This window comes from Vigna angularis, chromosome 9 (assembly GCF_016808095.1).
Source record: "Vigna angularis cultivar LongXiaoDou No.4 chromosome 9, ASM1680809v1, whole genome shotgun sequence".
NCBI lineage: Eukaryota > Viridiplantae > Streptophyta > Magnoliopsida > Fabales > Fabaceae > Vigna > Vigna angularis.
The window spans coordinates 4959020-4974607 of record NC_068978.1 but is presented as its reverse complement, the minus strand read 5'-3'; the positions used below and the strand labels follow the sequence as shown (position 1 = coordinate 4974607).

The 15588-nt window shown below is 33.2% G+C and overlaps 1 protein-coding gene across 1 annotated transcript; it reads right to left on the bottom strand.

Annotated features, from left to right (window-relative positions):
* Positions 1-753: 753 nt before the first annotated feature.
* On the bottom strand, positions 754-3100 carry LOC108346359 (subtilisin-like protease SBT3). The gene has a single exon (XM_052868696.1). The coding sequence runs from the start codon at positions 3088-3090 to the stop codon at positions 832-834; it is 2259 nt and encodes a 752-aa protein (XP_052724656.1). The 5' UTR covers positions 3091-3100; the 3' UTR covers positions 754-831.
* Between the last annotated feature and the right edge of the window lie 12488 nt (positions 3101-15588).

Genomic DNA, 15588 nt, shown 5'->3' with positions numbered 1-15588 from the left:
CCTTAGTGTTTTTTTCTTCTCACTTTGATTATAATCACTATCTCAAATAAAAATGTAAAAGATGTAAGTAATTAAACAATATATGAGACTAAAATTAAATCAATGCTAATAATTTATCAATATAATCAAATTGCATTTGATCGAATATTTATACAACTTTAATAAAATTTAAGAATATTTATTAAGTGTTGATTTTTTAAATAAATAATAAATGTTTCAATATTAAACATTATCATAGTAAATAATCAATATTTTTTCTTATTGTATTAAAATATTTTGTCTCTTTATTTTTTATTGAACCAACTATTTATCCTAATATTATTAATTTAGAATTTGAATGTAATTGTGGGGACCATAGTCACCACCTTCATCTCCATCCAAAAGAGATAATCCCAAGATGATAAATAAAACCTTTCTATCTTGGTATTGTCTAAATCTATATGTAGAACAAGGCTTATCACTTGCAACACCCCTGAGTAAGAACAAGACTGTAATAAAACAAAGGAAAATGTTTTTTTAATAATTTTTTTTTTACAACTTTTTTACAATAATTTATGTGATAATATGTGATAGTTTGTGGTTGATCTATTTCAAATATATGAACCAGTGAAATAGTCACATATAATATATTGTTAAAAAGTTATTAAAAAAAAAGTTTATAACTGTCCATCAAATTTTATGCTGAAAAAGATTAAAAAGATTGTTGACAAATTTTTCAGACAAACATTAGGATTCCTAGGTAGGAGTGATGGCTAATCAAGAACATTTGTATATTTTTCACTTTAAGCATATGAAATCATTTCTCGATTACAAAATTAATGTATATGGAAATTATTGTTGAGATGGTGGATAGGTGATCACAATAGGACTCCTCACAACATGTTTCACGTCAGTCCAAGTGACGTACCCGAAACCCTCCCTCTTTGGACCTTCAATTCTTATCTTGTAATTTAGCTTCCGGTTCTTCTCCTTGAACACCAACTTGCTTGGGGTGATGCTAACATTGAACCCTTTGATTGGTGTAACCCTAGCAGTATAGATTGTTTGTCCCTCCCCAACATTGGTCACTGTTCTAAAAAAATCCCAAGTTCCCATTGACTGTTTAGAAGAACCATTTTCACTGAACAAAGCAATGAAAGAAGGGTAGTTAAGATCCAAGGAAGGTTTGGAACAATTGTAGGAAGAGGATCTTGTGATGGTTTTGATGTGTTGTTGAGTTAAGTTCATTGCGCAGAGAAGATTGACGTAATCCTGAGCACCCGCATCGTAAACAAGTCCAGGGTCTAGGGCTTTGTTGGGGTTGACATGACCAGCTCCCATGACTAAAGGAGATGCTGGTTTGTCTCCGTCACCAATGTCTTTAATGGGTTCCTTATTGTTGTCAAATATATCCGATGTTGTCATGATGGCTGACCTAATAGCTGCAGGGCTCCAATCACGATGTGCTCCTTTTAACAATGCTGCCACACCTGCCATATGAGGGCATGCCATAGATGTTCCAGATAAAAGATTGAAGTTACTATAAAGGGGATTTGATCCAGGACTGGACACTGGAAGATTTTGAGGCCATGCAGCTAAGATTGATGTACCAGGAGCGGTGATATCTGGTTTCAACACAAAGGGGCAACTAATTGATGGCCCTCTAGAACTGTAACGATCCACTCTCGGTGCAGGTTTAATACCTAATGTTGTTATCTGAAAAGACATGCTTGCTTTTGCATCAGAGTTACTCTTGATGTATGCTTTGATCGTTTCTCCATTTCTTGGGTTTACAACGACGCCTACAAGACCAAGCTCATTAATAGTTGCAACATCGTTGAAAGTTGAAATGAACACTGATGCTGAAACATTTGAAGCCTTTATATTATACACAAGATTTGGAAGATTTGCATCCATAACCTCACACACCACAATCTTGTTACTTGCTTTGACTAGTTCCGTGAAATTGTCACATGAACCGGAAAAAACAATAGGAACTTGGTGTGCTGAGAAGTTTCCTAATAGATAGGTTGATAAACCGAATAGTTTGACACCATTGCCAAGGGTAAGAGACGCCTGAATTTGACGATCCAAAGTGCCAGCAGCCACGTTTATGACCCATGGTATTCCATTGTGCAGAGTTTCACGTTTAGGCCCTGAATTCCCTGCCGACGTGGACACAAAAATGCCTCTATCCATGGCTGCAAATGTTGCTATAGCCATAGGGTCTTCGAACAAAGTCAAAACATTATAGCCAAGTGAAAGGGAAAGAATATCAACCCCATCTGATATTGCAGCATCAACTGCAGCTACTAAATCAGATGCGTAAAGCATTTCCCCCCACAAGACCTTGTAAATGGCAACTCTTGCCCTTGGAGCAACTCCTTTCGCTGATCCATTGGCATTTCCAAAGAATGATGCATTAACAACTTGACTTCCAACTGCCGTGGAAGATGTGTGAGTTCCATGGCCATCTGTGTCCCTAGTTGAGTGCACAATTTTGGCCGATTTGGAATTCTTGGCAAGAAACCCTTTGTTAAAGAAGCGAGCTCCAATGAGTTTCTTGTTGCATTTGATAGTACTTTCACAATTGCCATACCATCGTGAAGGAAGCTTATCAGGCATCCCTTTATCGTTGAAGCTTTCACTTTCTGGCCATACTCCAGTGTCCACCAAACCAACAATGACATCTTCACCAAATTTCGCAGCAGGCCAAGCTCCTATGTTGGGATTAAGGCCAAGGAATTCTGGTGAGTGTGTTGTGTCAAGCTTGGTCGGCAAATCTGGTGTGGAAGAAACGTAGCCCGGGGAGGTTTTGAGAGCTTCAATTTCCTGTGGTGACAAATTTGCAGTAAAACCATTCATGGCGTTGGTGTAGGTGTAAATCAGTTTAGAAGAAGCAATGTCAAGATTGTCATCATTGAAGGTATGAGCATTATCTAATACAGAGGAAAGAGTGGACAAATACCAAGCATGGTGGGTGGAAAATGCTTTCGGCATGGCTAATTTGTCCATGTGGATGATATAGTTATCAGATTGAGCCATGGTATAAACGAGGTTAAGGATAACGATGCAGGAAAAGCATAGAACAAAACGAGTCATGGTAGCCATGATCGAAGGTTATTTTGAATACGATTGATCAAGATTGTGATTTAAATAAGAAAAATATTTTATGTATACTGAAAATATTAATTAACATTTAATATATAATTAATGAGGCAAACATAAAAAATATTAATTAAAATTTAATATATGTTTAAAAAGGAAAGAAACTATCAATTAAAATATAATATATGCTTAAATAGGAAATAAAATATCACTTAATATTTAATATATATGCTTGAAGACGAAAATAAAAATATTACGTTTAAAGTGGAAAATAAAACAAAAATCATAAATTTATAAATTATATATTTTGTAACTTCCCACACATTCAATAAACAAGAACAAATACTCAAAAAAAAAAATACATATAATATGTTATTTTAGTTATCCAAAATATAACTATAAAATATTATATATATATATATATATATATATATATATATATATATATATTAAAACTAAAACAGTAGTGAAGTCTTTCAAAGTCAAAAGAAAAGAAAAGAAGAAAGATAACATCATATACTTTAGCAACATCAACATCTAACACTTAATTTGGAAAAAGAGCATTCTCTACTCACATCAAAATGATCATTAAAAATATCATTATAAAAAAAAAACAAACACGCAAATAAACCAAAAACATAAATGATAAGCTAATGTATCAAAAGATTTAATCTAAAACTTATAAAATACCAATTTATCAATTACATATGTCAAAGATACCACTAATTCAAATAATCATACAATAGTTGACATTAACTCAACTTTTGACATAAGACTTCAATTAAAGAAATAGTATATTTTATATAATAAAACTCGTTAACTAAAATTCTATTCATAAACTTGATCTTTTAATATTAAAATAAATAAGTAATCATACTAAAAATACATTATTTTTTAATCTCTTACGTACTATAATAAGGAAAGAGAGATAAAAAAAATCTAAGATAAAAGAATCTAAAGAAATTAAGGAAAGAGAGATAAAAATATCTAAAATACAACCATTTAATTATTCTATAAATGTATTCCCGATTTTATTATATTAAAATCAATATGATTTATTTATTTTTAGCACTAGTCAATTATAAAATGAAAAATAATACAATTTAATATATATATATATATAATTTGCAAAAACTATTATTAAGTTATATAACTAATATTTATAAAATATCTAAGTTATTTACCTATTTTAAAATAAATAAAAGTTAATCAATTCTTTATTTTATTAAAAAAATAAACATATTATTTTTTATTTATTGAAGATTAAAATTATGTAATTAAAACATAACACCATAACAAGTTACCAAATTGGAAGTTACCGAAAATTATTAAATAGTTTTAGTTTAGAAAAGAATATTAAAATACTATTTTCAATCTATTTATTGTTGGAAATATTGATTGAATAATTATCTTGCAAAATATAAAAATCATAGTAAAAGACACGTCAAATTATTAAGTATTTGATGTCCAAAGGATATACGTATTTTTGTTTTCAATATCAGAAAAGGTTATACAAATATCAAATAAAAATATAAAAAATAATTGAATAAATATCAAATAATTATAAAAAAGATTAAAAAATCACATATATGTCTTATAACCAAGTTATGAAATTAAAATTAAAAAAAATTAACATAAATTCGTTAGATTATATAATAAATTAAAAGTGTTTTATTAATTTAAATAAGAAAAACATATGAAAATAGAAATGAATACTGAGATTTATATAAGGACAAGGAGTAAAATGGGATAAATATAAACATAAGATTTTAATCTCCTACTCAATTTAAAAAATTAAATATTTTTCACACACACGCACACACACATATATTTATATATATATATATATATATATATATATATATATATATATATATATATATATATATTTATATATCATTATTTATATATATCAAAAAGTTTTCTATTCAGAAATAGACTGAGATAATGTCCACATAAACGGGTTGATTTACAGATCGAATTAAAACTATTTTAAATTAATTTTCAAGTGATTTGTAATTTTTAAGGTGATATAGAGATAAGAATAATTATTTATATAAATTTAGGTTTTCCTTTTAAGGCATTGATATTTTTTTATGGGTAGTCAAATACTGTATTTATGTTACGTTTGATTTATTAATAGACCTCAAATAAAAATAAAACAAATTAAAATAAATACCAAAATTAAACGGATGGTCAAATGTATAATAGTAAGAAATAATATTAATAATTTTATCTAATCATTATAAGGCATTTATTTTAATGAGTAGTATAATGTATTTATAATTTATTTGTTATTTATCTTGTTCATCGACTTAAATTAAATTATTTATTATAATTTGATCATCTCTTCTATATATTTTAGGTAAAGATTTATCTTCATAATCTACATACTCAAATAGATATAAACTTAGGTATACTTGTACCCGTTTGTAAACATTAGAACACTAGTGCACAAAGGACTTTAGACGTCCGTTCTTTTGGCTTTTTGACGTCCGATCTATCCTGATGTCTTTGTGAATGACGTTACTCAGATGTCGGGGGGTCCACATCGAACGTGTATATAGACGTCCGATGTGTCAGCCCTGATGTCTATCTAGACGTCCGATGTGTGATCTCGGACGTCCACATAGATGTCCAATGTGCATCCCTCGAACGTCCACTTAGACGTCCGATGCCTCCTCCCCCGACGTCTCCACAGACGTCCGAGGTGTATCCCCCGACGGCCATATGTCTGAATGGTTTTGTGCTAGGGATTGGGGTTGGATGTCAGTTTGTGCACTGCCAGACGTCTATAGACGTCCGACAGTGCACTAACAGACGTCTACTGGGCGTTTTTTTTTTTTAAATTAATTTATTTTTGTAATAAAACCATACCTAAAAAGCATAAAATTGTCCCAGAACAATATAGTATAATATATATATGCGTTTCATATAAAGAAAGTCTTGCCGTATTTGATTAAGACAACAAACACAAAGACAAAAATATGTCATGTTCACAAACTTAGCATTTTGTTCAACGTATTGCAAGAACTCCGAAACACCCTTATCATATTCTTCACTGATGCGACGTTCATTCATCTAGCTTCGATCCATACGATGTTCGTAAAATCATCAGTATAAGTTTTTTAACTCTCACAAGGTTAGGCCCTACCCATTCAAAAAAATTAATTTTCATAATTTGCTAAGACACGTGCAAAGAAGTCTACATCATAAAATTGATAAGATTTCGGCAGCATTTCGCATTGGTCTCCGAAATACACGAAATGAGAGTAGTCAACGATGACCACAATCAAATATGCATCCGGAGAACAACACAAATACTGAACCGAAATTTTATCAATCTTATCCATAAACTCCAATTGACATGTTATTGCAAATTATGAAAATTAATTTTCTCAAATTGTCCAATCGGACAATTCAAAATTTAACACAAACGATTAAAAGATTAATCGTTTGTGTTAAATTTCAAACGGGAACTAAGTGTCACTCAATGATTTGATACTTATATTCTAACATGACAATTATAATAACACAACTAATACATGCATATTAAAAAGCCAATAACACATGCATACCTTAAAGTCAAAAACATGCATACACAAAACCCAATAACATGCATACAAAAAACCTTATCAACGAACAAGCTAACCTAAAAAGCATATTCCAAATGAAACGAAGGGAAATCGAGGAGGGCACGACCTAAAACGTAGGCCAAAAATAGTCAAAAACGCCGCCCAAGAACACGCAAGAAACTGCACCAAAACGGACTGAAAACGATTTTTAATCGGTTCAAATCAAAGATATTTCATCACAGAGTAATTTAATCAGATTAAAAGTAAATTTAAACGGTCCAAAAGAGAGAAATCGCACCTGGAAATGCAATGCCGTAGAGAGAATTCACGGGGAAGACGATGAACAGTGAGCGTAACTCCTCGCGGGTTCGCGTTTTAGTATAAATATCATTAGACGTCCGGTACTTGGGGGCCCCGACGTTTATAATACTATAGACGTCGGGGCCATCACTAATATGACGTGTTTTGGATTTAAAAATTGATATTCGCGGGGAGTTTTAGACGTCCGTGGGAGGGGCCCGGACGTCTAAACTATTATAGACGTCCGTTACCCCCACAACGGACGTTTAAGGGGCTGAAGACAATTAATTCTTCAACTACCCTGTCAGCCCTTAAACGTCTGTTGTGGGGAGCCGGACGTCTATAATATTATAGACGTCTGACCCCCTCCACAATGGACGTTTAAGGGGCTGACAGGAAAGTTGAAGAAGTAATTGTTTCAGCCTCTTAGACATCCGTGGGAGGGGCCCGAACGTCTAAACTATTATAGACGTCCGTCCCCCTCCACAACGGACGTCTACAGTTCCACTTATTTACGGATATGCCACCAATCAATTATTTACGTTGGTGCTTTTGTGGACGGATGTCTATGAGGGACGTTAAAAGTCAATTCTACACTAGTGGAAATCACAACAAAATGTAATTTGGAATCTTTAATGTTGAATTTTTGTCTTTATTGTTTCTCTTTTATATCTTTAAAATACTTGGAGATTGATTTTGATATTTAAAAATATATTTAAAAAAATTTAATTTACCAACCATTTTTAATATTCAATAGAAGACAATATCTAAAAATCTAATAGAGAATCTGAACTTAAAATAGGCATTATAATTATATAAATATAAAATAAAAGTATAAAAAATCATTAGATAAAAATGGAGAGTAATTATAAAAAATATCACATATGTCTCATAAAAAAGTTACGAAATTAAGATAAAAGAATGTTAACATAAATTTTTTAAATTACATAATAAATTAAAAGTAATGTAGTAATTTTAAATAAAAAATGTATGAAAAAATAAATAAATATTAAGATTTATATAATTATTAAGAGAAAAAATGATGAATGTGAATATATCATCTTATTTTCATACCTAATTTAAAAAATTAAATATTATCCATATCAATAATACTCACATAATCTGTTGAATTGCATATCTAATTAAAACTGTTTTAAATTCATTTTCAAGTTATTTTAACTGTAATTTTAAGGTGATATAGAGATAAGTAGAATTATTTATATAATTTTAAGTTTTCTTTTTAGGGCATCTATATGTTTTAATGAGTAGTCAAATATTGTATTTATGTTTTACTTTTAATTTAGTAGTAGATTTTAAATAAAAATTAAATAAATTAAGATAAATACCAAAATTAAACGGGTTGTCAATTATATAACAGTAAGAAATAATATTAATGATTTTATCTAGTGCTGACGTTTATTTTAACGAGTACTCTACTTTATTTATTATTTGTCTTGTTCCATTTAAGACATAAATTTAATTATTTATTTATTATTGATTTAATCATACAGTGGTTCCTTTGGTGAAATTCTTTACAAAGGTGTGTAAGGATTTTTAGTTTTAAAAAATTAAAGTAATTTAATTTTGTATTAATACAATTAAAAAAGATGTTATGTGTCAAATTTTTTGTAATTTTTTAAATATTATTTTAATTTTTTATTATTATTTATTTTAAAACAAATTGTCACGTATTAAATTGACATTGTGTCATCTAACAATAACAATGAGATGTGACATTAATAATGTCATGTGTCACTATAATAAAGTGTCACCAGTTAAACCACGTGTCATCTAATTGTTTTTAAAATTAAACAATTTTATCACTCTTCAAATTCAAACAAAATTTTAATTTATATATAAATTTTTATAAATATTTTTATTAAAGAAATTTAACAAGATTAAGTTTTTTTGTATTTCTATTTAGTTAATTATATAAATAATTAAATGCTTACTTTGGTGAATTTTTGTTTAGTATTCGATTTTAAAAATGAATATATTAAATTTCAAATTTGTAAAAATTGTATAAATAAAATCTCTTCTGTTACGTGATTATAAAATCTGGTTTTTTTTTATTCTTCTTCTCTCTTATGTTCTTTCTCCAACGTTCAGTTTTTTTTTTTGTATATTAATGATTTTCACAATTTCTCTCTTACCAAACCTTTCTCTACAACCCCACCAGACCCTAATCCTGATTCCAAACCTTCTTCCCTCTCCGCCCGTCTCAGCTTCGTCTTCGATCAGATCAATGCCATCGAGAAAGAGTGTTCTCAGAAGCACGAAACGTTTCAACGCATTCGAGCCTGACGCCAATCCAAGGACGCTCCCCCTCAAAACGACAACCAACTTGAGCCGCCGCTCTCCCTTGACGATGAAACCCCCTTGGAGCCGCCGCCGAAGAAGGTAGTGGAGCTGGTGAACCCATGGCTCGTGTGGATCCAGTTGATGGAAATGCTCGTGCACCAGAATTACTTCGACCACAGAAGGATGGATGAGGATAAAATGGTCCTCGACTCAGGGTTCAATCCGCCTGTGGTTGCTAAAGGATTTGATTTCACCAAGGATTTCAAGAGCAATCACATGGCGTGTCTCAATCACGGAAGAGACCGTTTTGATATATTAAGGTTTGTGCAGCCGAGAGTGTTGAATTCGTTTTAGTGATTGAATGGGTTTGGTTATGCAACAGAGGGAGAATAATGGTTTAAGGTTTTACATTGTTAACTAATACAATTTTGGAAATGATATGATAGTTATTGTAAAAGCCAATGATATTGCTATTCAAGGCAATTTCTGATTGATTGGCATTTTACAAATGCATTATACCATCTCTCTTAGTTGGTCTCATTGTTTAATCCATAACACGTTACCCAATATTTAAATACATATTTTGTATAATTTTGATGAGAAATTCATTGATATCAGGTCTGTAGTTCCTGCAGCTTGAGAACACGTTGAGACGACCATTGGACATTGAGAGGAAGCTCCAGCAATCTCTGCCAGAACTCTGACGAGAGAGGGAAAGGTCGGTTATCAACTAAAGTTCCGATCAGATACTCTGCCGTCTCCGGAGAGAATGTGCCACTCTTGCGCGGCGTCGACGGTACCGACCTCATTCAAAGAAATAAGGGTTTTTTTCTCGCGGTTCTTCACCCTTCTACACTCTATGTGTTTCCTTCACTAGTCCGTGGTTTGTTTTTGCTACTTTGTTATTTATTGTTGTGAGATCTGATGATGGGTGACAGAGATACGAAGGAGAATAAAAAAAAACTTGATTGGGGAGAGAAAAAGCCATGGCAACAGTAGAGAAAAGAGAAAAAAAATCAGGGCATCACACACTTAACTCCGTTTATGCTAATTTAATGGAAGAGACTTTATTTATACAATTTTTACACTTTTGGGACTCAATAGATTCATTTTTAAAACCGGGTACTAAACATAAATTCACCTCTTAACATGGGGACGAAATAAGCATTTAAGCCTTATATAAATGTTAATTATGTTATCGAGTAGTTGTGAATAAGGGTAAATTAAGAGTGTCAACGTTTGATAGTAGATCAGAGTTGTGTGTGATCGAGTCAATTATGTAGTACTTCAAAAAGAATATAAGATTATGTGAAGCGATATCAGGAAGACTTTAGTTTGAAGTCAATGCTAGCTAAAGTTTGGGAAATAACTTATAAGAGTTAATGGAAGACATTTGGGAGGTGAGTTTAGTTTAGTAGATACAAATTGTTTAATCAGGCACAAAAAGAATCCTTTAAAGAGGTTTTGAGGTTGAGAAGTTGTTTTAAGAGTAATGACTAAACTAATCTCACTATTGAACACTAGAGAATTTAGCAAAAAGACAATGTTTTCGGTCATTTAACTGTTGGGGATAGTATCTCGATCAAGCTGGGTGTTTGTGATAAGAAAGCACAAAAAAAACATACTTTTCTTTCTACTTGATGAGTGAATTTTCAAGGACAAAATTTTTTCTTGTTGGGAAGAATGTAAAGACCTAGATTGTGACATTTTAGAGGTGGCAGTGGTTTAAAAATAGTGAGACTCGGTTATTTTTAATATTAAACGGTTTTAATATAAATAATTTTGTTATGAACGAGTTTCATTATTTTAAAACACATAATCTCTCTAAAAAACACTTTTCTAGACTAACTTATTTCTAAGAGTTATTGTTCCCTGTTCATGTGTTTGAATATTAGAGACCGCCAGAGTGATTCTCGCGGCAAAATCTTCAAGTCTAACGATCAGTTTATCAATTAGAGTAAGTTGGTTTTCTGCTCCTATTTTTGGGTTTATTGCTTCTTCCTTGCATGCTAGCCTTTTTTTTTTGCATGCGAATCTTGAGTCTTCTATAAGACTCTCTACTAATCAGTGGTCGTAATGGTATACCTGATCGTGCTTTTGTGGTTCATATGAGCATATAGAACTTATTATGCATTTGGAGTTATTTTAGGCTTTCTAGAGCGATTTAGTCATCTATCAAGTAAGGGAAACTAAATTACCTTGACTTAAGTGTATGGTGTGTTGAAAATTTGATTTGCATGTTTTAGTTGCTTGAAATTAATTGAAATGCTAATATTGGTGTTTGGGTTGATGAAATATAACATGTTAACTTGAGTTATGGGCTTTGAATCGTTTTTAGTGATTGAATGTTGAAATGTTGGTATACTATGTGATTGAGATTGCATTTGAGGTGAATTAAGTCACTGATTCGTGTTTAATCTGATGGTTGGTTGTTTTGGGCATTTAGGATTAGTGTTAGACTATTTAGTAGGGCTGAAATGGCATAAATCTGCAGAATTATGTTTTGTAGAATTATGAAAACTCGTTGGATAAATATATACTCACGAGCGAAGTCAAAGTCAGAGAGCTACTGACATGATTGATTGAACTCAATTCTAGTAGGATCGGTTCAGCCCCCAAATGTACATTTTCTTATGCATAAACACTTTCCCACTACTAGAGCTCGATAATAGTATCAGCGGCAACATATGGTGAAGTTTGATAGCAGACGACAGTACATGACATTGCTTGATGACAACACTTGACAGCAGGACATGGTGGGTCTCTTAGGGTCTCAAATATCTCATGGGCTTTCTTAACCCATTAATACTCCTCTTTAGTTTCTTTAGATGCTTGAGCTTGTATTTCGTTCAACTTGTCTAATCTTATCTTCTATCATTGTCCCAATACCAAAATCATCTTGCAACACTAAGTCAATGAGAAAAAAGAAAAACCAGATTGAAGAAATAGGAAGTATATTAAAACTAAGATTACCCTAGTATAGTCTAGTTTAAAATATATTTCATTTACTTAGTGTAGTTCTTTTAACAATTTTTGTTTTACAATTTCTACCAAATAGTTTTGTTTTTTCTTTTAATGTGAGTTAATATAGTTTCAAGCAAATCGGTTCATTTCGGTTCAGCTCGGCACGACTCCGCTCAGCTCACAGGTCGGCCTGGTTCGATTCGATTCAGTTTGGTTTGCTTCGATTTGGTTTGATTCAATTCAGTTCTGTTCGATTCGGTTTGATTCAACTCAGTTCTGCTTGGCAAGATTTAGTTTGTTAAGCTCGGCTCGATTCAGTTCGGTTTGGCTCGATTCGGCACGACTCTATTTGGCTCAACTTTGCTCGGTTCTATTCGATTCGGTTTGATTCAACTTAGCTCGTTTGTCTCGGCTTAGCTTGGTTTGTTTTGCTCGGTTTAGTTTAGTTTGATTCGACTCAGCTCGGTTTGGTTTGGTTCGGCTCGGCTCCTTTGGCTTGTTTGGTTCAACTCGGCTCGGTTTGGTTTGGTTATGTTCGTTTCAGTTCAGTTCGATTCGACTCATTCGATTTGACTAAGATCATCTTAGTTCGGTTCAATTTGGCTTGGTTCGACTTAGCCTGGTTCAGTACGTTTCGGTTTAGTTCGGTTTGGTTTATTTTGGTTAGATTCAGCTTGACTCATTCAACTTGGCTCGAATCAACTCGTTTGGCTCGGCTCTGCTTAGGTCGGTCCAGTTTAATTCGATTCGATTTGGTTCGATTCGGCTTGACTCGATTTAGTTTGGTTCGGATCGGTTCGGTTTGGCTTGACTCAACTCTGTCTGGTTTGGTTCAGTTTGACAGGGTTCAGTTCAATTTAGCTCAGCTCGTATCTGCTCTCCTGATTTCAGATTTGGTTCGGCTCATTTCAGTTTGACTCGGTTTGGTTAAGTTCGGATAGGGTTGGTTTGGCTCAGTTAAAGTCGTTTCGGTTCAGCTACGCTCGGTTCATTTTCGTTCAGTTCGGTTCGGTTAGGATCGGCTCTTCTCATTCTGGTCTTTTGGTTGTTACCAATGAGGAGCATTGGTATCTTGAAGCTATTGTGAAATTTTGATGATGATAAAAGCTGAAGAATTGAAGACTCTAAATGCATCTTTGTTAAACGCATTTTGTAGAAACAAATGTATAGGATAAAATGTAATGATGTAAAAACTCTTAGAAGTTTTCGTATTTAGTGAGTCATTGCACAAATAATCGATTATCAAGAGGAATAATCGATTATCACGAGCCAGTTTAGAAGAGAGTTGCTTGCGCAAATAATCGATTATTACACAGAATAATTGATTATCACTGTTTCATTTAATTTTGTCCAAGTCTCTGGAATAATCGATTATTGCTCAGAATAATCGATTATCACTTTTCTGAAAACCCCATAACGGACACAAATAATCGATTATCACTTATGATAATCGATTATCAGTGGCAGTTGGGAGATGTCTTTTCAGTTTTTGACCCTGCACGAAACTAGGCTTATAAATAGAGGTATTCACAGCTCTTAGAAAGAACTTTTCAATTGAGAGTATTAGAGCTTTGTGCCTAAGGGAAGCTCTTTGTGAGTGAAAAGGATCTATGCCATTTTGAGAATACAGTTTGTCTGAGGCAGTTCTCAAAGTGATAGAGTGCTCTTGTCTGGTCTTGTGAATAAGAGAAGCTCGCGCTTTGTGTGTCAAAGGTCGGAGCAGTTCTCTTCAGGTTGGCAGAGCTGTTGCTTCCAGTTCGTGTGTCGAAGGAAGCTCTTTCGGTTCGTTTGTCGAAGGAAGTTTGTTGCACTCTTCTGGTTCATTTGTCGAAGGAAGGTGTTTTCTATTCTTTGCTCATTTCATTATCTTGTAATCTGTAAAACTATATTTTTAGTGAAAAAGGTTAATCATTATTTATAGTAGTGATTAACGACTGGACGTAGAATCTTTTGATTCGAACTAGGATAAAAATTCTGTGTTGATTTTCTTGATCCCTAAACTCTTAGCACATCAATTGTTCGATAAAAGTTCGCTAAGAAAATCAATTTTTGAAACCGACTATTTTAACTTGTGTTGTGATTGTTACACGCTTTCCGCTATCTATATTTTATTCTGCTGCGCGACTCTATAACGGTACCAATTGTTTCAACATTGGTTATGCTTGACTCTATTTGGTTTTGTTCAAAATGGTTCAGTTCGCTTAAGTTTTGTTCGGTTCAGTTTGACATGACTCATCTCTGATCGATTTGGTTCCATTTCGCTTGGCTTTGTTCAGTACGGTTATGTTTGATTCAGTTTGGTTCGTTTCGATTCTATTCAGTTCGACTCGGTTTGGTTGGCTTTTGTTCGGTTTGACTTAGTTCGGTTTCGCTCAGTTTCATTCAGTTTAGATCAGTTCAGTTCGACTCAATTCGGCTTGGCTCGGCTCGGTTAGGCTTGGCTCTATTCAGTTGGGTGTATTTCGGTTGGCTCGGCTCTGTACGATTCGATTCGGCTTAGTTCGATTCAGCTCGATTCGATTCAGTTTAGTTTATTTGGCTTCTGTTTAGTTCACCTCGGTTTGGTTTGGTTCGGCTCAGTACAACTAGGCTCGTTTGAGTTTTATTCGATTCGGTCTAGTTCCATTCGACTCACCTCAGTTCGGTTCAGAGTTATGGTTAGAGTCTATCCTAACGATATTTATTGTTGGTTGGGCATGTTGTTCCACCCGTTATCGGACCACCCATTAATGTCTAGTCTCACGCTCGAGATGATGTCTATACCCCAACGTGAGGGAGTGTGTTGGAAGTCCCACATCGACTAGAGATAAGGCAAATTTATAATATATAAGTGAGTGTAAACCTCACCTTACAAGCCGGTTATGTGGGGTTGAGTTAGGCTTAAAGTTCACTTCTTAAAATGCTATTAGAGCCAAGGTTACAGCCTATCCCAGCGATATTTGTTCTTTGTTGGTCATGTTGTTCCACCCGCTATCGGACCACCCATCGATGTCTAGTCTCACGCTCGAGATGATGTATATACCTCGGTGTGAGGGGTTGATAATGCTAATTCTTACCATTATCTAAGCATCATTTTAGTAGCAAAATCATCTCCTTTCTAGCTTGTAACTTGCTTAATCCTCTCCTTTTGTCTTGTTTTCTTAATAAGTGTGTTTTAGGCTACATTGTTGTAATTTCATCATTAATTCCCTTATTTTGTAGCTAACACAGTGCTTGGAAGAACTTATATCAAAGTATAGAGATTAACCAGCCACAAAAGCAAGAAGACCAGTAAAAAGGTGAAGGTTTGGAAGCTGCGCCGGAGCTAAGCGCCACTTTTCAGCGTTGAGCGCCAGAGTTATAAAGAGCTCTCAATGGTTTT